This window comes from Saimiri boliviensis, chromosome 6, assembly GCF_048565385.1.
Source record: "Saimiri boliviensis isolate mSaiBol1 chromosome 6, mSaiBol1.pri, whole genome shotgun sequence".
NCBI lineage: Eukaryota > Metazoa > Chordata > Mammalia > Primates > Cebidae > Saimiri > Saimiri boliviensis.
Genome location: NC_133454.1, coordinates 102,734,916 through 102,755,486, shown reverse-complemented (window position 1 = coordinate 102,755,486; position 20,571 = coordinate 102,734,916). Strand labels below are relative to the sequence as shown.

General features: G+C 38.9%; 1 protein-coding gene across 1 annotated transcript in view; it reads right to left on the bottom strand.

Moving 5' to 3' along the window:
• The window catches only part of CAT (catalase), a 35,992-nt gene that overhangs the window by 3,349 nt on the left and 12,072 nt on the right, over positions 1-20,571 (bottom strand). Inside the window, exons 3-11 of the mRNA XM_003919976.3 lie at positions 20,070-20,180; positions 18,977-19,107; positions 17,646-17,750; positions 16,815-16,940; positions 13,884-14,075; positions 13,283-13,435; positions 8,707-8,845; positions 5,660-5,790; positions 303-410 (exon numbers count right to left, since the gene is read on the bottom strand). Of these exons, the coding sequence (XP_003920025.1) occupies positions 303-410; positions 5,660-5,790; positions 8,707-8,845; positions 13,283-13,435; positions 13,884-14,075; positions 16,815-16,940; positions 17,646-17,750; positions 18,977-19,107; positions 20,070-20,180 (1,196 nt within the window). The remainder of the gene's footprint in view (positions 1-302; positions 411-5,659; positions 5,791-8,706; positions 8,846-13,282; positions 13,436-13,883; positions 14,076-16,814; positions 16,941-17,645; positions 17,751-18,976; positions 19,108-20,069; positions 20,181-20,571) is intronic.

Below are 20,571 nucleotides of genomic sequence, written 5' to 3'. Positions count from 1 at the left end.
CATTTACTATCCTGCATGGAACTTGGCTGCAGCCGAATTAAACAGCATAGGATAAAATTCACTGTGAATACAACTAAATGAGTACACATTGGACAAACAGCTAAGGACTGATGGATATGCCAGACCAGATAAAACATGAAAAGAAAATAATCAGAAGTTGGTTGGGGATTACTAGTACTTTTTTTTTAAGTTCCCTTATGTCAAGTAAAATAGAAATGGTACTTCCTTTCTAGGCTTCTCCCACAGAGCTGCACTGTCTTCCCAGGCCAGCAGAGGGCACCCTTCAGCTTACAAAGACTCACCGCTTTCTTCTGGATGAAAAGTTGTGCGTCTTTCAGGTGGCCAGCAATGTTCTCACACAGGCGTTTCCTCTGTTCCTCATTAAGCACATTCACATAGAATGCCCGCACCTGCTCAGGGAAAAGAGCAAGTGCAGAGAATTAAGTCACCAATTTATCACCAACAAAGTTCACCTACTACAACACTTAAAAAATAAATGATTTTAAAACTTTAGAATTTAAGAATAATTTTAAATTACAACTAAAATTGTCATTTGGGTTGTGTTCTTCACTTTTTGTTTTAAGCAAAATAAGTAAAATTCATTTGTTAATAGCTCATAATTGTTTTTTAATAATGTCTTGTCGTAACTGCTATATATCACTTATAAATAGATCTACAATTGAAAACATCACCACATTCTTAATACTGACAAGTCTAAAATGTGTACGCTGCCCTTGAATGTAAACTTAGAACAACACAACCTTTGTTCAATTCACCCAGAACCATGGAGAAAAATAAAAACTAATTCATTTAGCTAGAGATATAATTAGATAGATAACTAACTATAGATAGATAATATATCTAAAAAACTACTTCATTTATACATGTATATCTGTATTCAGAAGCCAATATTTCTTAGATAAGACATATTAATAGTGATATTTTACTAGATTATTGGGTTTACCTCTAAAATATCCATAAATTTAAAATAGGAGCTTAGTATCAGGTATGTGAATCCAAGCAGCCTCTGCCCAATCGTGAAATCAAAAGGTTGTAGCTTTGATCTTATTCTTACATTTCATTCAGTCACTCATTCAACAAATACTGAGTATCTATAATGCGCCAGACTCTGTTCTATGCACTGTTCTATTAATATTTATAAAGTCCAATAATATCCAATTATCCAAAGTATCAACTTCATAAATATTAAGAGATGCATCATTTCCCTAAGTAGTCAAATATCAGGCTATAATTATGTTTTTAAATTTTTGAGTAAAGTTTACACCTGATATTTTGGATTAACACAATCTAATCAAAGTACTATATCCTGGGGACTTTCTCAGACCTATCACCAATTCACTAATTCTCTCTTCAGCTGTATTTCATGTCGTTTGTGAAAACATCCACTAGATTGCTATTATCTGTTGAGTTTTTATTTCACAGATTGTAATTTTTGTTTCTAGAAAATGTTATTTGGTTATTTTTCAAATTTACCTGTTTTGTTTTTCTCCTCATATCCTATTGTCTTGATAATATTCCTTTCTGCATCTCCTTAAATATGTTCATTTTAAAGCCTCTTTCAAATTATCATGTCTATGATTCTTCCATCTATTGCATGTGTAATTTCTCATTGGATTTCCTTGTATGCATTATAATTTTTCACTACGACTCACCTTCAACAGGAGGTATCTTCTGCAAAAGTACCAAATGTACCCTAGTTGTAAGTGTCTGCCTGTGGTGGCTTTCTCATAATCTCTGCAAAGGCCTAACAGGGTTCACTGATTCACTTGTTTCTCAGTTAAAGTCTTTCATGGTTCCAACTGGGAATAAGAACGCAGGGACCTCGTTTGAGCACAGCATAGCGGAAGGACTCCCAATTTCTTAGAGTTGGCTGCTTCCATTGAGAGCCCACATGCTTCCAAGCTGCATCCTCAGTCTGAGGGGTAGTTGAGGTGCTCTTTCCTGGTTCTCACCATTATGCAAAGAGCTGAGCTCTAATTCTGGGCAAGACGTAAAGCCTATGGCTTCAACTCCTAACCCTCTAGAGGCATAAAATCTTTGTAAGATACAAATCAGGTCTGGTTACCCTTATGAGATACTTGCTTTCAAAGTTCACTCACTACTCTCCTTCTTCATTTGTGGGATTTGGAAATTAAACTTTGTTTCTTTAGCCCAGCTTCATTATTTAAAAAGAAAAAAAAATTAACCCTTCTATGGGAAAACTAGGGCAGCAAAATTTTTTTTAAAAAAACAAAAATTTAGCAAGTCCATATGTTAGAAGTAGAAGAAAGGCCTCTCGTGCCATCTCCATCTGCCATCTTGAACCTCAATCTATACCTTAGCCTGTCACCTCAATCTACAATCTTGAACATCTTGAACTGTAAGAATTTGTTCCTGCAATTCCAGTGGAATGTTACAGCCAGCTTGCTTATGAAAGTAGAATACTGTCAAATTTTCAGGAATTTTGTGAGCAAGTTATTAAATACAGCCATTATAAAGATTAAATTACATAAACTTACAATTAAGTATAGTGCAAACAAAAGTAATACTCAAAACATCAGTTCCTAATTAATAGATATTAGTTAGGTTTTTGAAGTCATTTGTGTCTACTGTATTGCTATGGGTGAAATACTATATAACAGTGATATGATATTGTACACCATTTTGCAATGCCACAGGTTTAGTGACATCACATTGGTGGCTTGAAATCAGCCCTGTGAAATATTTCCACCATGAAAATGGATAAACACTACAAACCAGGGCTTTCTCCCCAGGGAGTCAGCTGTTAAATATTTATCAACACACCACTGAATAAAATCCATTAAAAACAAAAACAAAAACAAAAACAAAAAAACTTTCTTTTTCAGAGACTCGGTTAATCCACAGTTCGTTGTTGTTGTTGTTGCTGTTGTTTTGAGACAGAGTTTTGTTCTTGTTACCCAGGTTGGAGTGCAATGGTGCGGTTTCAGCTTGCTGAGACCACCTCCCAGGTTCAAGCGATTCTCCTGTCCCAGCTTCTCAAGTAGCTGGGATTACAGGTCCCACACTCAGCTAATTTTTTGTGTGTTTTTAGTAGAGATGGGTTTTACCATGTTGGCCAGGCTGGTCTCAAACTCCTGACCTCAGGTGATCTACCTGCCTCAGCCTCCCAAAGTGCTGGGATTACAGGTATGAGCCACTGTACCCAGCCTACAGTTTTAAAGTTTAAAAAAAAAGTATGTGTACATACTCTGTCACCTGGGGTGGTATGCAGTGGAGCAACCACAGCTCACTGTAGCACTGAACTTCTCAAATAAAGTAGTCTTGATAATATCTAAAGTTCTATCTTCCAATTCACTAATCTTCTCTTCAGCCATGTTAACCTCCTTTAAAAGTCATAATAAATTCTAATTTCAGTTGTTGCATTTTCTAGTTATGTCCATTCAACTCTTTTTCTATAGTTTAAAGCTCTCTTACTAAATTCTTCATGCTCTCATTTATTTTCTTAAACCTATTAGTCGTTTTAAAACCTGTTCCATTATTTAAGTTCCATTATTTAAGCCTCCATTAGGTTTGTTTCTACTGTCAGTTTGCAGGGAGTCTTTTCTCTCTCCTGATTTTCAGTCATAAGGTGTTAATGTGTTAGGTGCCTGGTCATTTATTGTTGAATGCTTAACATTTCCATATAAAAGGTCTAGAGATCATTTGAGGTTCTATTTTACACCAAAGAAAATTTTGTTTGCTTCTCGCAGATGGCATAGAGATAGATCACCTTAATCCAATCTGAGACACGGCAGAGGCAAAGTTGTGTTCCAGGTTTTCTGAGGGCAAGTTTATTTCATGTTTGCCTTTACTCATAGGCATGGCTCTTCAGGTATTTCAACTGAAAGACTAGAGTATAACTAGAGGCTATGCTTCTTAACAGACCTTGAATTCCAATTTTTGTCCCTTCAGACTCACGAGACTGTGGTAAACACCACTCAGCTTCTGGATCAGTGCTTACAAGTTAACAAATACCTTAAGAAGAAAGGAAACCAAATGTCAAGCTTACTTCTCTGCACTTCTCTATCTTTGATCTTGGTCCCTTAAATTCTTGTTGTTTTGTCAGCTCTCCAAGACAAAGGCTTTATGTGTTTTACCTACATGTTCAATGTTCTCCACGAGAGAGTAAGTGTGATACAAGCTAGTGTGCCACAGACAGATGTAAGCCCAATCATTTTTAAGAGAATAAATCTTGACCTTCTTATGTATTTCCCATGTGACTCATCATTACAGAATTATAACAACAGTATTGTTATTACTTAAAAATCACACTACACCCTACATAGTGATGACAAATTCTCTCGATAAAATAAGGATGAGCAAATAATAAGTTTTCATATGTAAGCAATAGCCTCATTAATTTTTGCAGGGGTTGTATGAACTGATTTTATACCTGTATTGACCTCACATAGGCAAAATTCTTGAGAGGCAGAGAATATACTGTAATATATTTGGTGTCATCTGCGTCACCAAAAATAAAGCAGTTATATAAAAGATTTGTAGGAAATGTTTTAAGAGCCTCCAAAAATGATTTCTATCCTACAATAATGTAATTTCATTTTTATATATACACATATATGTATATACATAAATGCTTTTCAAACAAAGATGTTCTCACAAGTGAATTAATTCATGTATTTAAGTATATTTTACTTGGAACCCACATTCACAAACCGAGAAATCAGAAATAGGTTCTGATCTAATTTAAATACTAAGTTTAACACTAACTGCTCAAACAGAGCTCTAGAACCACTATACCTTTATTATTTTATTGTGTGTGATATAATGAGGCACCTGCCCACCCACAGGCCCTTCCAAGTCCAAGGTTCTCCTTCATAGCATGTACTGAAAGAGCCCTTAGGGCAGCCATAGGTGACTGGGAAGAGAATGAGCACTTGACCTGGGGCAGTTAACTAGAGGCTGACCAAGGCCAGTGGTGCAACCTGGGGTGAAAAGATTAGCCGAGTCAATACGATTCTGTCTCTCTAGAATCTGAGATAGACATGTTGACAGAAAGAGTAAAAGGTGGTCCAAAAAAATAAAACAACACATGAAGAAAGATGCCATAAGGGAGAGTTAGGCGATGGTCATGGAAAAGCCACAACAATGATAAAACAGAAGCTCTGAGGCAGATAGGAGAAAACAGGAAGATGTGGTAAAAATAATCAATTAGCATTGGCAAGCAGAAGCAGACAGACGGAAAATAACTAAGCCATGTGAAGGGCGAGCCCTGCAGTGGAAATGCTCACACTCTTGTGGTCAAGGCTCCTGGAGCTATTTTGAATCTGGGCTGTCCTGCTCAGATTCTTAGATTTGGCTGCACATAAGCTGTACATGCTCATTCCTTAAATTCCCATGAGATCACTCTTTCCCCAATGCCCCCCTCCTTATATCCCTTCAATAAAGTTTGCAGGAACTGAGACAAGTCTCCATACCTTGAGGCAAAAGAGCAGAGTAATACAACCCTTCAACTCCACCCAATAAGGGGCCCAATTTAGTATTATAGACAAGTCTTCCTTGAATTCAATGTAAGACATACTAGACACTTTGGGCAGTGGCCTGGGGAGGGGAGGGAATATGCAGACATTGACAAGGAGAATTAGCAAGTGACTCCTGTAGCAGACAAAGAAGTCATTACCTGGGTAACATTATCGTCAACGGCAGTGTTGAAGCGCTGCACTTCTGCAGAACATCGGGTGCTGTGTTCCAGAGCAGAAGGCTGTTGTTCCGGAGCACCAAAGCTGTTGGGGTAGTAATTTGGAGCACCACCTTCAAAAGAAAACCACCCAGATTCACTTAGGAATAAGAATAGTCAAGTAAATCTGCAAGTAATCACTGTGATGAGAAATAAATTTAAGTCTTAATCAGATGCACACGTACACATACACACATATAAACACAATGCACACATTATTTTTAATTTCCCACATTTAGCTGCAGGTAGTATGAAGATTCTTAGGGAACACTGACATCTGCTAAATGCTTGCACAGGTTGCCACATTCTGAGTCTTTATGAATAAATTTCAAAGTCCCTTCCAATACATCAAAGAGACTTACCCATCAAGTCCTCTGAGGCTTACCAGCACATGTAGAAGTTTATCCAGGCTTGATTTGGCCACCACATAGGGATGAGACCCAAAGACACATTTCAAAATTAACTTGTAAAATTGTTTCATTTGGACTTGGGCTCAATTCAAACACTGCATCACAAAATTCTTGAGGGAAATCTGAAAGTTCTGGTTCTGCTCCTTGAATCTACAGACACAGCATGGAGCTCTGTGGTGTGACCTGACTGCTGCAAGGTCACACAGTAGCCAGTGGCAGATATGGGATTGGAACTCTGGGTTTATTGTCTCCTCCAGTACAGCATATGTGGTATTTCCGTTACAAAACTCTTCTAGGATTCTCAGGGTATCTCTCCTTTACTGACAATGATGACTTTATTCCATTGTAGCTTTGCTTTAATACCCTCCACAGATCAATAAAAAAAGATTTTTTTTAATATTAGCACTTACTTATCTGGACTTATAAGAAGAAACAGTGACAAATACAATCAAAACATTTTCTATGACTTCTGAAATAAATTATGTGGCTTTTCTTTTTTTTTCATTTTGGCATATTTATTTTCTCAACTATACTTTGCTTGGGCTGACATTGGCAGAAGCTTTCATTACCTGAGCACACATTGCTTAAACAGGAGCGGCCCAGAAACATATGAAGTGGTTTGAGCAAACCAGTTACACTGGGATTGGAATTTTAGCCAGCTCACTGTCATAATAGATTATCCACAGTGGATAATCAAGAGATACCTATGTATGGCATTCATCAAGGCATCAAGTGTGTGTGCAGGGGAAGGAAGGACATCATACTATTATGAAGCCCAATTATCAGCTCAAGAAATTCAACAGATCAGCCACATCTGTATGAAAAGCAAAATGCTCCAACAGCCAGCCATCACGGTGTTTTCTTCATTAAGAATTGCTCTTTGAAATGTGCCTAGTTAATTTTTAAAATCCTACTTCCAAATGAGCTCTGACCTTTACTGAAAGTGGGATTATCTTTAAGGCACTGACCATAGGAACAAGTAAGCTCTTTCAGGGAGCTTCAGGGTCACAGCCCAAATGCTCTACTTTTAAAATCAGGCCAGGTGCAGTGGCTCATGCTTATAATCCAAGCCCTTTGGGAGGCCGAAGCAGGTGGATCACTTGAGATCAGGAGTTCGAAATCAGCCTGGCAAACATGGTGAAACCCTGTCTCTACTAAAAATACAAAAATTAGCTGGCATGGTGGCACATGCCTGTATTCCAGCTACTTGGGGAGCCGAGGCATGAGAATCGCTTGAACCCAGAGGCGGAGGCTGCAGTGAGCCAAGATCATGCCACTGCACTCCAGGCTGGGCAACAGAGTAAGACTTTGTCTCAATATATTAAATAAAGCAAGCAAGCAAGCAAGCAAAATGTAACAGCTGTGGCCTTTGGCTGTTGGGACTATAAGGGAATTTTTCTTCTCTCTTTTTTTCTTTCTCCCATATTTTCCAAATTTTCTTTAGGACACATGTATTATTTTTATCATAGAAAAGTAAACTTTGTTTGAATATAGACACCTGTGGCTATAAATAGAAATCATCAGTAAAATTTCTGAAGGGATCAACATATGCAGTCTATTACTAAAACACATGTCCCAAATGGGAAAAGAAGATAACTAAGATCTATATTAAACTGTGGAATAGTAAAAGGAAAAAACTTTAATCAAGTATTCTGCTTGACTTACTGGAATAAGTAATTAGAACTAGAGGCTGTTTGTACACGACACCAAAAAAAAAGTAGTTAAAAGAAAAATATCATAAGTTTGATAAATGAGTTCCAAAAATCCGAAATGTGGTGGAGTTTCATCTCCCCAGTTGATTCCCGTGACTTTATTCACTTGGGAAAAAATGAAGGGAGGATAATCGTTTGACTTGCTCTGTCTCCCCTACTCCCTTCTCCCCAGGTTTCCCTGCTAATTCCAGCTCCCTACAAATTATGCTAGACCTGCTCCTCCAGCCCACAACAGAACTGCAAAGAGAAACAAAAAACTCCAACTCTTGGCTTTTGCATTTCCAAGGGTCTAAATCTCAGTGATTTCACAGAGAGTTAAGAAATTGTCTGTTTGGGTGAAGTGTCTCTAAAACCGAACTCCCAAGCTGGATGCCACTACACTCTAACCCAGGCGTCCCCAAACTTTTTACACAGGGAGCCAGTTCACTGTCCCTCAGACCGTTGGAGGGCTGCCACATACTGTGTTCCTCTCACTGACCACCGATGAAAGAGGTGCCCCTTCCTGAAGTGCGGCAGGGGGCCGGATAAATGGCCTCAGGGGGCAGCGGGCTGTAGTTTGGGGATGCCTGCTCTATCCAGTGTGAAAGATCTTCCTCCCTGCTTTTAACTACTCAGATATACAAGTAACATCTGAGGTGGGAACTCTCAATAAAATAGTTTAAAAGCATGGAGAGTCCTCAGGCAGCCTACATCTTCACTGCGGGGGCGTGGGGGAAATGCCCAGTAAGCAGCACCTAGGGAGCACCTTCACCAAGCAGGAGGTCCTGGTCCTGCCTGGCCAGTTTGAGTGCCACTGGCCTGGCATCCCACCCATCTGCTCCACATGCCCTCTGCCCACGCAGGGGGAGCCCAACGTCTTTAGGCCTACCCTGATTGTCCTGCATGCACATGGGGCCGTCACGCTGGTAGTTGGCCACTCGAGCACGGTAGGGACAGTTCACAGGTATCTGAAGATAGTTGGGTCCCAGGCGGTGGCGGTGAGTGTCAGGATAGGAAAAAAGGCGGCCCTGCAGTAATAAATGCAATAGACACTGACTAGGGGCAGTAACATATAACACAGGCATGGGCTGTAAACTTCATTCTGAAATATGAAGTACAAAGCACTCTATACATGCTTACCACAAAATTCTGCCTATCCCCTTACTTAAGAGTCAAGCCTCTACCTTATGAAATGAGTTCTACCTAACTAAACAGTTCTTAATTTCCCAGGCCCTATGGCCAACCATAAATCTTCACATCTGTTCTAGGTAATTTCTGCATAAGTTATATCTTGTCATACAGTATTACTTGCTATTCCCAAGGAAGTGTCACATTATAAAATAAATATTGCTAGAACATTCACTAACTGAAATATCGAATTAATTCTATTCCTCCTCATACCCCCACTCCAGGGAAGGAACCAATAATTTGCTGTTAACAAAAAGCAACAGATTTCTACAAAACCAACAGTATAGGAAATTCTTCAAATAAGCACTTCCCACTGGGCGCAGTGGCTCATGCCTATTATATATAATCCCAGCACTCTGGGAGGCCAAGATGGGAGGATCGCTTGGGCCCAGCAGTTTGAGACCAGTCTGGGCAACACAGCGAGACTTGTCTCTAGAAAAAAATTTAAAACATTAGCCAAGCACAGTGGCATGTGCCTGTAGTCCCAGCTACTCCAAGAGGCTGTGATGGGAGGACTGCCTGAACCCAATGGGGAGGCAGCAGTGAGCTGCAATCGTGTCACTGCACTCCTGCCTGGGCAACAGAGCAAGATCAGAAAAAAGTACCTCCCATGCTGCCTTCTGAATTAACTCAGATACACTTCGAGCTCTGAGACTCTAGATAACAAAAAAAGCTATGGTTCAAAATGAAGGCCCTACAATGCCAAAGGTAATGAATCTATGATTAAATTATGTTCCCTGTTAACCAAGGCAGGGTGGCAAGCATTTTGAAATTTCTTTCAGTTAATGCTGAAACAAAAAGCTTTATGATAAATTCTGCATTAATCTTAATATCTAATTATTGAACTATTCTCATTACTCATAGTTCTATGAGCAATTTTTTCTACCATTTAATATATCATTGGCCTTGAACCTTAAAAGTATTTTTATATCCCTAATTCTATGAGGTAAAATAAAAGCCAAATTGAATAGGGCAACTTAAGCAATAACCTTGTACCAAATCACTGATCCCAACAGACTTAATCCAGTCCCACTGTTCTGTCAATATTTTGTTTTTGGCTGAATGACTCCCTCCCATCATCATTTCATATTTAGATGATCGGCCACATAGCCATGACGAAAACTCAGCTATATGTTGGAAGCTGGTTGTTTCCTTTGGCTCAAAAAATTGTGCTCTTGACTCTATCAACAGGATACGAGATATAATCGCACCAATTGCACCCTGGGCAACTCCTGGATGTGGTCTCTATCATATAATTCTAATTTTGTGTCACCCTGTGTTTGTCAGGCAACCTTACCCCACCTTTGGGTGGAGACCAACAAAGGTTGGGAAATGGGCACAGTGAGGCCATACCCTGACACCAGCTCAAATCTAGGCCTTCCCCAAGGCCCTGTGCCTGAATTCCCTTGCTCGACCTGTGTGAGTGGGAAAGGCTTTCCCATTCAAGCAATAGGCCCAGCTCTCCAACTCCTGATAAACCGCAGAGCATGAGAGCAAGAAAGGCTGCACCTGCATCCTCTGGTCCTCGGGGGATAATCTCTCTATGACTTACATTATTTGTCGATAATCTCTCTATGACTTATATTATTTGTCCATTTCACTGTGATGTGGCTCACCACTTTGGATAAAGTTACAAAACTTATTAACATGACCTTGTGAAAAGGCACCTGTAAACACTTTCCATTAATATACTGCCACTGCCTAAGCTACAGCACTCATGAGCTCTCAGCAGGAATAACTCCAAAGCCCTCCTAACTGGCTCTCCACTTCCAGTCCAACAAGACAATCCACATACTCCCTACTCACCTACTCAAAAAATCTCAAATCATTCCTTAGTGGTCACCAAATGGCTAAATAAGTACAACAGTCTCTCCCCAATTATACGCCCCCCCCTCAATAAGTACAACAGTCCCTCCCCAATTACATGGACCCTCATAGGCTCCATGATATTGGAATTCATACCTAAATGACCTAAGAAGAGAGGGGAAAAGCTAGGCTAGAAACGATAACTCCACAAACTTAACGAAATCCCTTTAAAACACTTTCTAAAACTCATTTTTAAAAAACTATAAAGAGTACACTGAATTTAAAAGATATATTTGCCAGAACTGAAATTAATACAAATAGAAATTATATTAATTTCTACTTGTCATCCTTTTTCAGGACTTTCTTCCCCACTGTCTAAATAGCTGCCTTAGACATTTGCTTTCTTATGATGTAGAGAACATTTATTTGCTTTGCAGGGGCCTATTTCTCCATTCAAATCTTCATTATTCTTCAAATTATGACCCAGTGCTGCTGACTGCCTCAGGGTCCCACTGAGGTCCCAGAGACCCATGGTGACTTGGACTCTTGTGAAAAGAGTTTAGGTAACCTTGTATTCCTCAATCTGTTCCCTCCCTACATAAGCAGGGTTATGCAGCCTTAGCTCTGCCCATGACAATTTCATGCCTTGGCAAATCCCATTAGGCCACCCTCATCTAGTTCAGCTACCAGGCAGGGAGTTTTAGGGCCCAGGGTTATGTTGTTTTGGCTTCCTCTACTGTAGGGTTTCAATGCAACTTCTGCTTTTCCTCTGAGAGTTGCCTAACTTTCCTTTTTCTATTCCCACCCCCTAGTCCCACTTTTTCTATTTATCACCAAGAAGAGTGATTCTACTCAATTTACCCCAGACCACATTTCTCAAAACTGAAGAAAGCTTTCCTTTTCCTAGAAGGGACAACTGTACAAACTCCTACTCAAGCACTTAAGGTCCTCTCTGACATACACTCAACGAATCTATCCAAACTCTATTCTTCTCATTCAGGAAAGATTCACTGTTTATAATTTCAACACACCTAACATGGTCCATCTTTGTCCCTATGCTCATGTCCTTCTCCTGCCCCATTTTACCTACTGAAAATCAAATCCTACTTATTCTTCAAAATGATCTCAAATGCTACCTTGTTCATGAAACTTCATGGTCGACTTCCTATCAGACAAAATTTTGCCTTCGGACTCACCATGGCATTCTGCCTTACGTTAGGGCACCCAAGACAGTCCACCATACATGACAGACCGGCACTCAATTTTTAATAGTTGAATTGAACTAAAAACTAATGAAAACCTTACTTTCTATGAAAGCCTCAGATGTTCCCCAATGTCATAAACAAAAAAGTTATTTTTTTTAAAATGAGAATCTTAGTTTGTCCACTATGTAGACTGAAACCTCAACTGGCATCAGACACTTATGTAAGAAGTAACCTTCGGTCACTGTGATCTAATTTATGGCACATTCTTTAACCTTTGTTTCATGGTCACAGTCCAAAAACACAAAAGATTGATTTATATGGTAATTATTAAGCCAATTATTTTCCTACTGATTCTGATCCAAAGTAGAATTTTTTACTCTTGGTACTCCTGAAAAAGTATATTTAAAAGTAATGTAAAACATACTGATGGGGCCTAATAACATAGCAAGGTGAATAGTTAATCCACTGCCTTTATCACTGGCAGCATACATTCAGTTCATAAAGATCATCTCTAAATTTCTTTTTACAAATGGAAAAATTCAAGCATCATTGTGAAATAGAAAATGAGGCTGGCCACAGTGGTTCATGCCTGTAATCCCTGCACTTTGGTAGGCCGAAGCAGGAAGATCACTTGAGGTCAGGAGTTTGAGACCAGCCTAGACAACATGGTGAAACCCTGTCTCTATTAAAAATACAAAATTAGCCAGGCATGGAGGCAGGTGCCTGTAATTGCAGCTAATCAAGAGGCTGAGGCAGGAGGGTCACTTGACCCTGGGAGGCAGAGGTTGCAGTGAGCCAAGATCACGCCACTGCACTTCAGGCTGGGCAACAGAGCCAGACACTGACTCAAAAAAAAAAGAAGAAGAAGAAAATGAATAAAGTTAGGCTTACCAAGGTATTATAATTAATTAACCATACTCCCTCCCATCAGTTAGACTGAACAAACGATGCTTTACCAACACTTAAGGTATTTCTATTACATCTTTTTTTTTTTTTTAATTAAGAGACTAAGCATTCTTGTCTTCACATACATAAGGACTCTATCACAGAATTTTCCTTGAATGAGAATTCCTTGGTTTATTCAAGGAATTCTCACTGAAGGATAGCTCACCTCAGTGAGTCCCACAAGGTAACTAAGCACCCAGATTAAAGTTTAAGTAATGTTCTTGTTAATTCCTCATATAAAGATCATGCCAAACTACACATTTTGTGTGTGCATATGCACGTGGACACCAGCCTCAGAACATCTCAACCCACCAGGCTCACCTGAAGCATTTTGTCAGGGCTGGCCTCAACGCCAGGGGGCATGTTGCTTGGGTCAAAGGCTATCTGTTCAACCTCAGCAAAGTAATTAACTGGATTCCGGTTTAAGACCAGTTTACCAACTGGGATAAGAGGGTAGTCCTTGTGAGGCCAAATCTGAAAATGATGTCATATTCACAATTACCAGGCAATCAACCGAAGGAAATCAAAGCTACCCATAAAAATACCAGAAATCAAATACAATCAAGCCAATGAAAATAATTTTTAAATCCAATAAAACATAGGAATTTAAGATGAGTGCCTTAGTTAAATCTTTCACAATAGTTAAGTGGTAAATACTGACATTTTCCCCAGGCAAAAGTACATCAGCTTTCCACAATCTGTTCCCTGTTAATAACAATATACATATTCAATGAAATTACAAATGGGAATGTGGAAGTAAGATGCTGATAAGCACTCATTCACAGCTTAGGGCACTCTGAGATGGTACCCCACATATTTTGTATATGACTTCCCCATCATTATAATCGCTTGACTAGATTTTTTTTCTAATTAGGTAAGAAGAGACTTCAAAAAGAAAACAATATAGTTGTTACTGACTCACCTTGGTGAGATCAAATGGATTAAATGGAAAAGTTTCTGCCTGACTAAATGTCATGACCTGAATGTAAAAAGTCCAGGAGGGGTAGTTTCCTGTGGCAATGGCGTTATAAAGATCCCGGATGCCATAGTCAGGATCTTCCTGAGAAAGTCTTGCTGCATCTTCAACAGAAAGATTTTTGATGCCCTGGTCCGTCTACAAAATGAAAGAAAGAAGCTCCAATGGAAACTTATTGGCAAAGTTATCAACATTTAATCAGTAATTTATTGAAGGTTTATGAGTAACACACCCCAACGAATAAACTTTCTTTACAACAATACTTCCATTGTTCAAATCTGATACTAACAAATTTATCAACAAGAAATTCTACTTGCTTATCCCAATACTTCTAAATGTCGAGGGAGTCCCATCTATACATTTCATGTTTAAAATTAATCCTATCTTTCCCTTTATGTATTCTATATTTGAATTTTTATACTCATGTTACTTTCCAAACCAGAAAAATCAAAATATATCTTAAAAGTAAACAAAGGATTAATAAAATGAAAGGATCTCCTTTTTATCATTAAGTAGTTTTAATTCCCATTTTATGATCGTTCAAATCAGTTACTGAGATTGTGCTCACCTAGTATCCCTTCACCCCTGCCCTATTCCTTTTTTTTTTAAATAAACCATAGAATCATAGCTCATAGAGCTGAAAAGAACTTCAGTACAGCCATTTGGAACTAGTTCTCTGACTATGAGCAGGCAAAATTAATATTCTGACTTTCCAAGCAAGCCATTAAAACTCAGAGAAGCTGTTTCCCTTCATAAGTGCTCCTGTTATCATATCATACTGTTCTTTGATGGACTGACCATGTAATCTTATTCTGAAAGACCTCCCAACAAGCCAAATGCTGTGGAAAGATTTCCTTAGCAAAAATCAACTCTGAACCCTAGTCTATTTCTACCACAGAAATCCCAGCTCTCTAGTCAGTGACAAGGTTTGAACTATTACTACTGAACCAGAAGTAAAGCCACCTTCAGGATTTAAAAAAATGAAGGTCACCATGTTGTAGATCACCCAGACCTAATACATTAAGTTGTACAATAATATTGCAATATCTTTCTGATTTTAACTGAATCCTTTAGGTTTAGAAAAGAATCATCTAAGGTCAGAATAATCCAGACTGATGAATTCATATAGATCTCAGGCTACAGGGCCCTAGGATAACAGACCCACAAGCAATCCAATCTTTCCAGGACTTGTACAGCTAGTAATATTTTGCCAACTTTACAGTGACAAGAATTGGAGCTCAAAGAACTTTTAATACTATGGCCAAGGCCACAGTTATCTAGGAGAGTGAAAATTTTAGTTCAGGTTGATGTAACTCCAAAGCTACCAACTAGACTGGCTGTCCCAGATATAAACATTTAGTCTTGCTCTAAGTAACACTAAACTGCTCCCTTTGGCAATTACAAGCCAATGGGTCAACTGTTTCATAAAATTTTTCCTTGTCAAAGATTATAGATCCAAGTTATGAATATAAAAAGAGGTGACAGTTTCTCTGTTTGATACACCTACATTAAGTTGTTCAGATAAAGAAGAAAGCAGAGCTTTTGGTATCATTAAGACAGGGATTATCCAGTACTGGTCACAAGCCCACTTCTTTCTGCTTATTTTAGCAGCAGTATTTGGAAACAGAGGTTCTCAGCTTGTTTTTAACTAGCCCTCAGGAGTTCTCTGGGATTATCACTAACATGCCAGAGATCACTGGTAATATCGCTCATTGTAATAAATGCCACACTTATGCCAAAAGAGGGTCCTTTAAAATATTTCAGTTGATTAAAACATTCTCAAAACCCTCCCCAGAGGTAACTGATTTGATCTGGCTATATGAATGCAAATGTTAAAAAATAGTATAATATTTTACTTATATGCCTTGTTCATAATACAACCTCAATAAATGCTAAGTAAATAGATGGATGACTTAAAAGGTTAGAAGAAATGATGTTGGAAAGATGCTACTGGATGCTGGAAGTGACAAGGATATGCTCCAAGCTGTCTTAGCCCCCTTATGGGCCCTAAAAGGTATCTATGCTCAGGATAATGACTCAGAGCTAAGAAAGGCAAAACATCATAGCACTTTATTATTTTCTAGAGTTTGATTCCAAACTCCAAAAAGAACTCTAGAAAAGCCAGGCTAGGCCCAGGCACAGTGGCTCACACCTCTAATCCCAACACTCTAGAAAGCCAAGGTGGGAGAGGCACTTGAGGCCAGGTGTTTGAGACCAGCCTGGGCAACACAGCAAGACCCTATCTCTATAAAAAAATTTAAAAATCAGCAAAGCACAGAGGTGTGTGCCTATAGTCTCAGCTACTCAGCAGGCTGAAGCAGGAGGATCCCTTGAGCCAAGAAGTTCACTGCAACCCAGGAGTTACCGTGAGCTATAATCATACCACTGCACTCCAGTCGTAAAAAAAAAAAAATGTGCTAGGCTAAACTAGGTGGAAATTATTTCCTTCTGCCTAGCCAAAAGGTCTATATCATCCTCTTTGAGCCCAAACCAAAAGCTTAGATATTCCCACTTCAGGGGGAAAGCTGTATTCAACATGAAGCTGCCAGTACACAAACATTAAACCATTGGCAGCACAAAAGAAGCACATTTTCTAAATATTTACGGCAAGAGACATGGGATCCAGAAAAAAGAAACTTAAACTGTTGATCACAGCCACGTGCCTTACCTCTGGCCACATGTAAAAGAGAGACTAAAGAAAAATCGCACACAGTTCTAATTGGACAGTATGAAGTTATCTCCTTGGTAGTAGCCGACAAAATACTCACAGGACTGATCAAAAGTGGAAGAAGCCTTAATCTTTGCTCAATCCTTCAGGAAAAACAAGCAGCTGTGTTGTAGGAGCCTTGTACCCTCTGCCCCAAAGGTAACATGTACCTTATAATGGAATTTGCAATAAACCGCCTCTCCATTTGCATTAACTAGCTTGAAAGTATGTGATCCATATCCATTCATGTGGCGATGTCCATCTGGAATCCCCCGATCACTGAACAAGAAAGAAACCTAAGGAACAGAAATACGAAGCCTAAAATGTTTTCACTTAAATCAAAACATCCTAGATTTTAAAGATATTCCTTCATTTCCAAAAAGTTATTCAGTGACATAAAACATGCTAGCCAATTTTCCATGGGAAGGGTTACCACTATTATTTCACTTATAGAAAAACAAAAATTTTAAACCAGGATGATATGTAAATCACTAATACTATGACTCAAAATCCTATGAAGGAAAGCTAAAACAACCTGAAAACTAGCCTAATTTGTTATTCAAAAGTTTAACTCAAAATTCTCTGAAGGTTTCTGTGATGTGTGGACACGAAAAAAAAATATTCTATGAAGGAAAGCTAAAACAACCTGAAAACTAGCCTAATTTGTTATTCAAAATTTATTTTCACAGCAAATTTGTTTGGTACTATTTTCCCCTCACTGCCCTAATACAGAGCTTTACTTTATACTACAGACTTTCATCCCTGCTAATGCTAAATATCAACTGACAATGTTGCTAGCTATCTATCATTATCATCATTTAAGGCTGATGAACGGGGGATGATTAATAAAGCCAGTCATCACAAAATTGTTCATGATCAAGAAATCTGAGGAAGCTAATTCCAATAAAATAGGCAAAACTGGAGAGATACTTTATGAGGAGGCATAATTAAACACAGCAGCCCAGGTGATATAATACAATAGGAAAAAAAAGGGTTCAAACCTGATGCAGAGATTCAGGACGTAGGCTCCAGAAGTCCCAGACCATGTCCGGATCCTTCAGATGCGTCTGAGGATTTCTCTTTTGGCTGTGGATAAAAGATGGAAACTAAATAGAAAAAGAGAGAAAAAATCCAAAAACTAAGTTTACAGGAATTATGGTGTCTTGCATTATACATGCCTATTACTAGGTTTATGGATTATAATTCTAAATACAATCTTAGAATTTAAAACTGCCAAACCATAAAATGAAATTGATTCAACATAGACAACTAGCATCTAAGATACCCTAAAGTATTTCAAAAATACACTCAAAACTATAGTCTTTTTTTGTGTAATAGCCCAGGCTGAACTGCAGTGGCATGATCACAGTTCACTGCAGCCTTGACCTCCTGGGCTGAGGCAAACTTCCCCCTTCAACCTCCCGAGTGGCTGGGACTATAGATGTGAGCCACCACACCTGGCTAATTTTTGTATTTTTTTGTAGAGACAGGGCTTTGCCATGTTGCCCAGGCTGGTCTCAAACTCATGGACTCAAGTGATCTGCCTGCCTTGGCCTCCCAAAGTGCTTGGATTTATAGTATTTATTTATGGAAAAAATGCAGTCACCTTTATGGAAAAAATGTATCTACCTTCCTGTGCACACATGTGGGCACGCACATATATATATACACACACACCCTCGTGCTGACTTAGAGCATGTAGAGACACCTTCTACTTGTTTCTAAAGTAAAGTCCCTCTTTTGCTAATCTTAGATGCTCTGCAAGGAAAACTAAGCTCACTTCCCATTAAGTCAATGAATCTTAAAATGACCATCTAAGACCAATGGTAACTGTTGTTATTTGATCTTATTAAATATAGAAAAATGTAGGCTGTGTGCCATGGTTCATGCCTGTAATCCCAGCACTTTGGAAGGCCAAGGCGGGTGGATCACAAAATCAGGAGTTTGAGACCAGCCTAACCAATATGGTGAAACCCTGTCTCTACTAAAAATACAAAAATTACCCAGGCATGGTGGCACATGCCTGTAATTCCAGCTACTTGGGAGACTGAGGCAGGAGAATCCCTAGAACCCAGGAGGTAGAGGTTGCAGGGAGCCAAGATCATACCATTGCACTCCAGCCTGGGCAACAAGAGCGAAACTTCATCTCAATATAATGTAATGTAATATAATATAATATAATATAAATATACAGAAAAATGTGTTGAAAAAAAGTAATCCAGGCAACTCTCTTCTTTCTGCCTTTCCTAGGGTTTCCCCTCAAAAGTCAACCTATTTGAAATCAACTTAAATCAACAAACAGTTGTTGAGTGCAAAATACTCTATTACCTACCAATAGGGGATCCCTGATGAAGAAAATAGGGGTGTTATTTCCAACAAGATCCCAGTTACCATCTTCAGTGTAAAATTTCACCGCAAATCCACGAGGGTCACGAACTGTGTCAGCTGAGCCCGATTCTCCAGCTACAATATTCAAATGGAAACAGGAAGCATAAGCCACAGCACTTTGCACCCAGGAAGCCTAAAGTCATAATGAAACACCTAGATCCATCCTTTTCAATCCACTTCTCAAAACTAAATTAGGTATTTAAATGCCCGGGTTATTATTTCTACCCACCAGGTAATTCAGTCCACAAATCAAACAAAAGAATTAATTGAGAGTAATAAGAGAACATATGTAATAATAGCTGATAAGGTAATTCATTTAACATAATAAGGTAACTTTGTTCAAACAGGTAATTAAACTTTTAATTAAAATAAGGGAAGAGAATAATTAGTAGTCTTAAAGTAGTGACAAAGGAATAAGTGAGTTGCCAAAATGGTGAGGTTAACATTAAGAAAATGAGTTAAAATATTGGTTCTTAGTTCTAATGCCATTTATTTTTACATTCCACAGTATTTTTTAAATGCAGAGACTGACACAGAAACAGAACTAGTCAAGCATTAGGTATGCTGAAATATAGCATGGTAGATCTAACACTAGCTCTGTAACATGAGAAACATCACTTAACCTCTCAAAAATGAAAATAATCCCACTCTGCAAAGTAGATCTACAAATTATAGACTATATCTGTAAAACACCTAACCACAGTTAGCATAGAGTTAATTCTAAATAAAGGTCAGCTGTAGGCATGGTTATTAAATAAGATTTCCCCTCTATTCTGTTAGAGGCAACCACTTTTAGAGAAGCTCTTTCCCAACATCACAGAATTGCGGAGGTAGCCTCTGTGCAAGTGTGATTTCCTAAGACCTCAACAAACAGAAATATAAGTAACTTCCTACATATCTCCAAATATTTCTTCTTGCCATCATTTGGAGAACTGCATGCTTCCTATTTTCTAATAAGTTTTTCTTTAAGTTATAAACGTCCCCAAAAAGGTGAAGTTGAGTTAAGCAACACCAATTGTGCCAATAAACCAACTTACCAACAGTGGAGAAGCGAACTGCAATGGGAGTCCTCTTTCCAATATGCTCAAATACCTTTGCCTTGGAGTATTTGGTTATGTCATGTGTGACCTCAAAGTAGCCAAAGGCCCCTAACAAGAAAGATACAGAAATCCTTACCATGGGACCATTACTCAGACCATCAGGTCCTCAACAGGCACCTGGGTGACAAGAGAAACTGATGGTTAGTCCCAGCCTTCTGGAAGCTTCCAGTATGACGGGGGAAGGGGAAATGCCCAAACACAAAATAAAGAGGGTGAAGTGCAAAGCCTTATTCTATCACTCAGTGCTAAGCTGAATGCCACAGAGCTGGTGCCAAGAGAAGGAGGTGAGTGGGGCTGGAAGTAGTCAAGACTGACCCAAGGACACAGGGCCTCAGAGGGGCCTGAAGTACGGGCAGGACCTAGGAGAAAAAGAGGAGAGAAGAGGAGAGGAAAACAGAAAAGAAGAATCTTTTCAACACTTAGCAAGGATGATACAAAG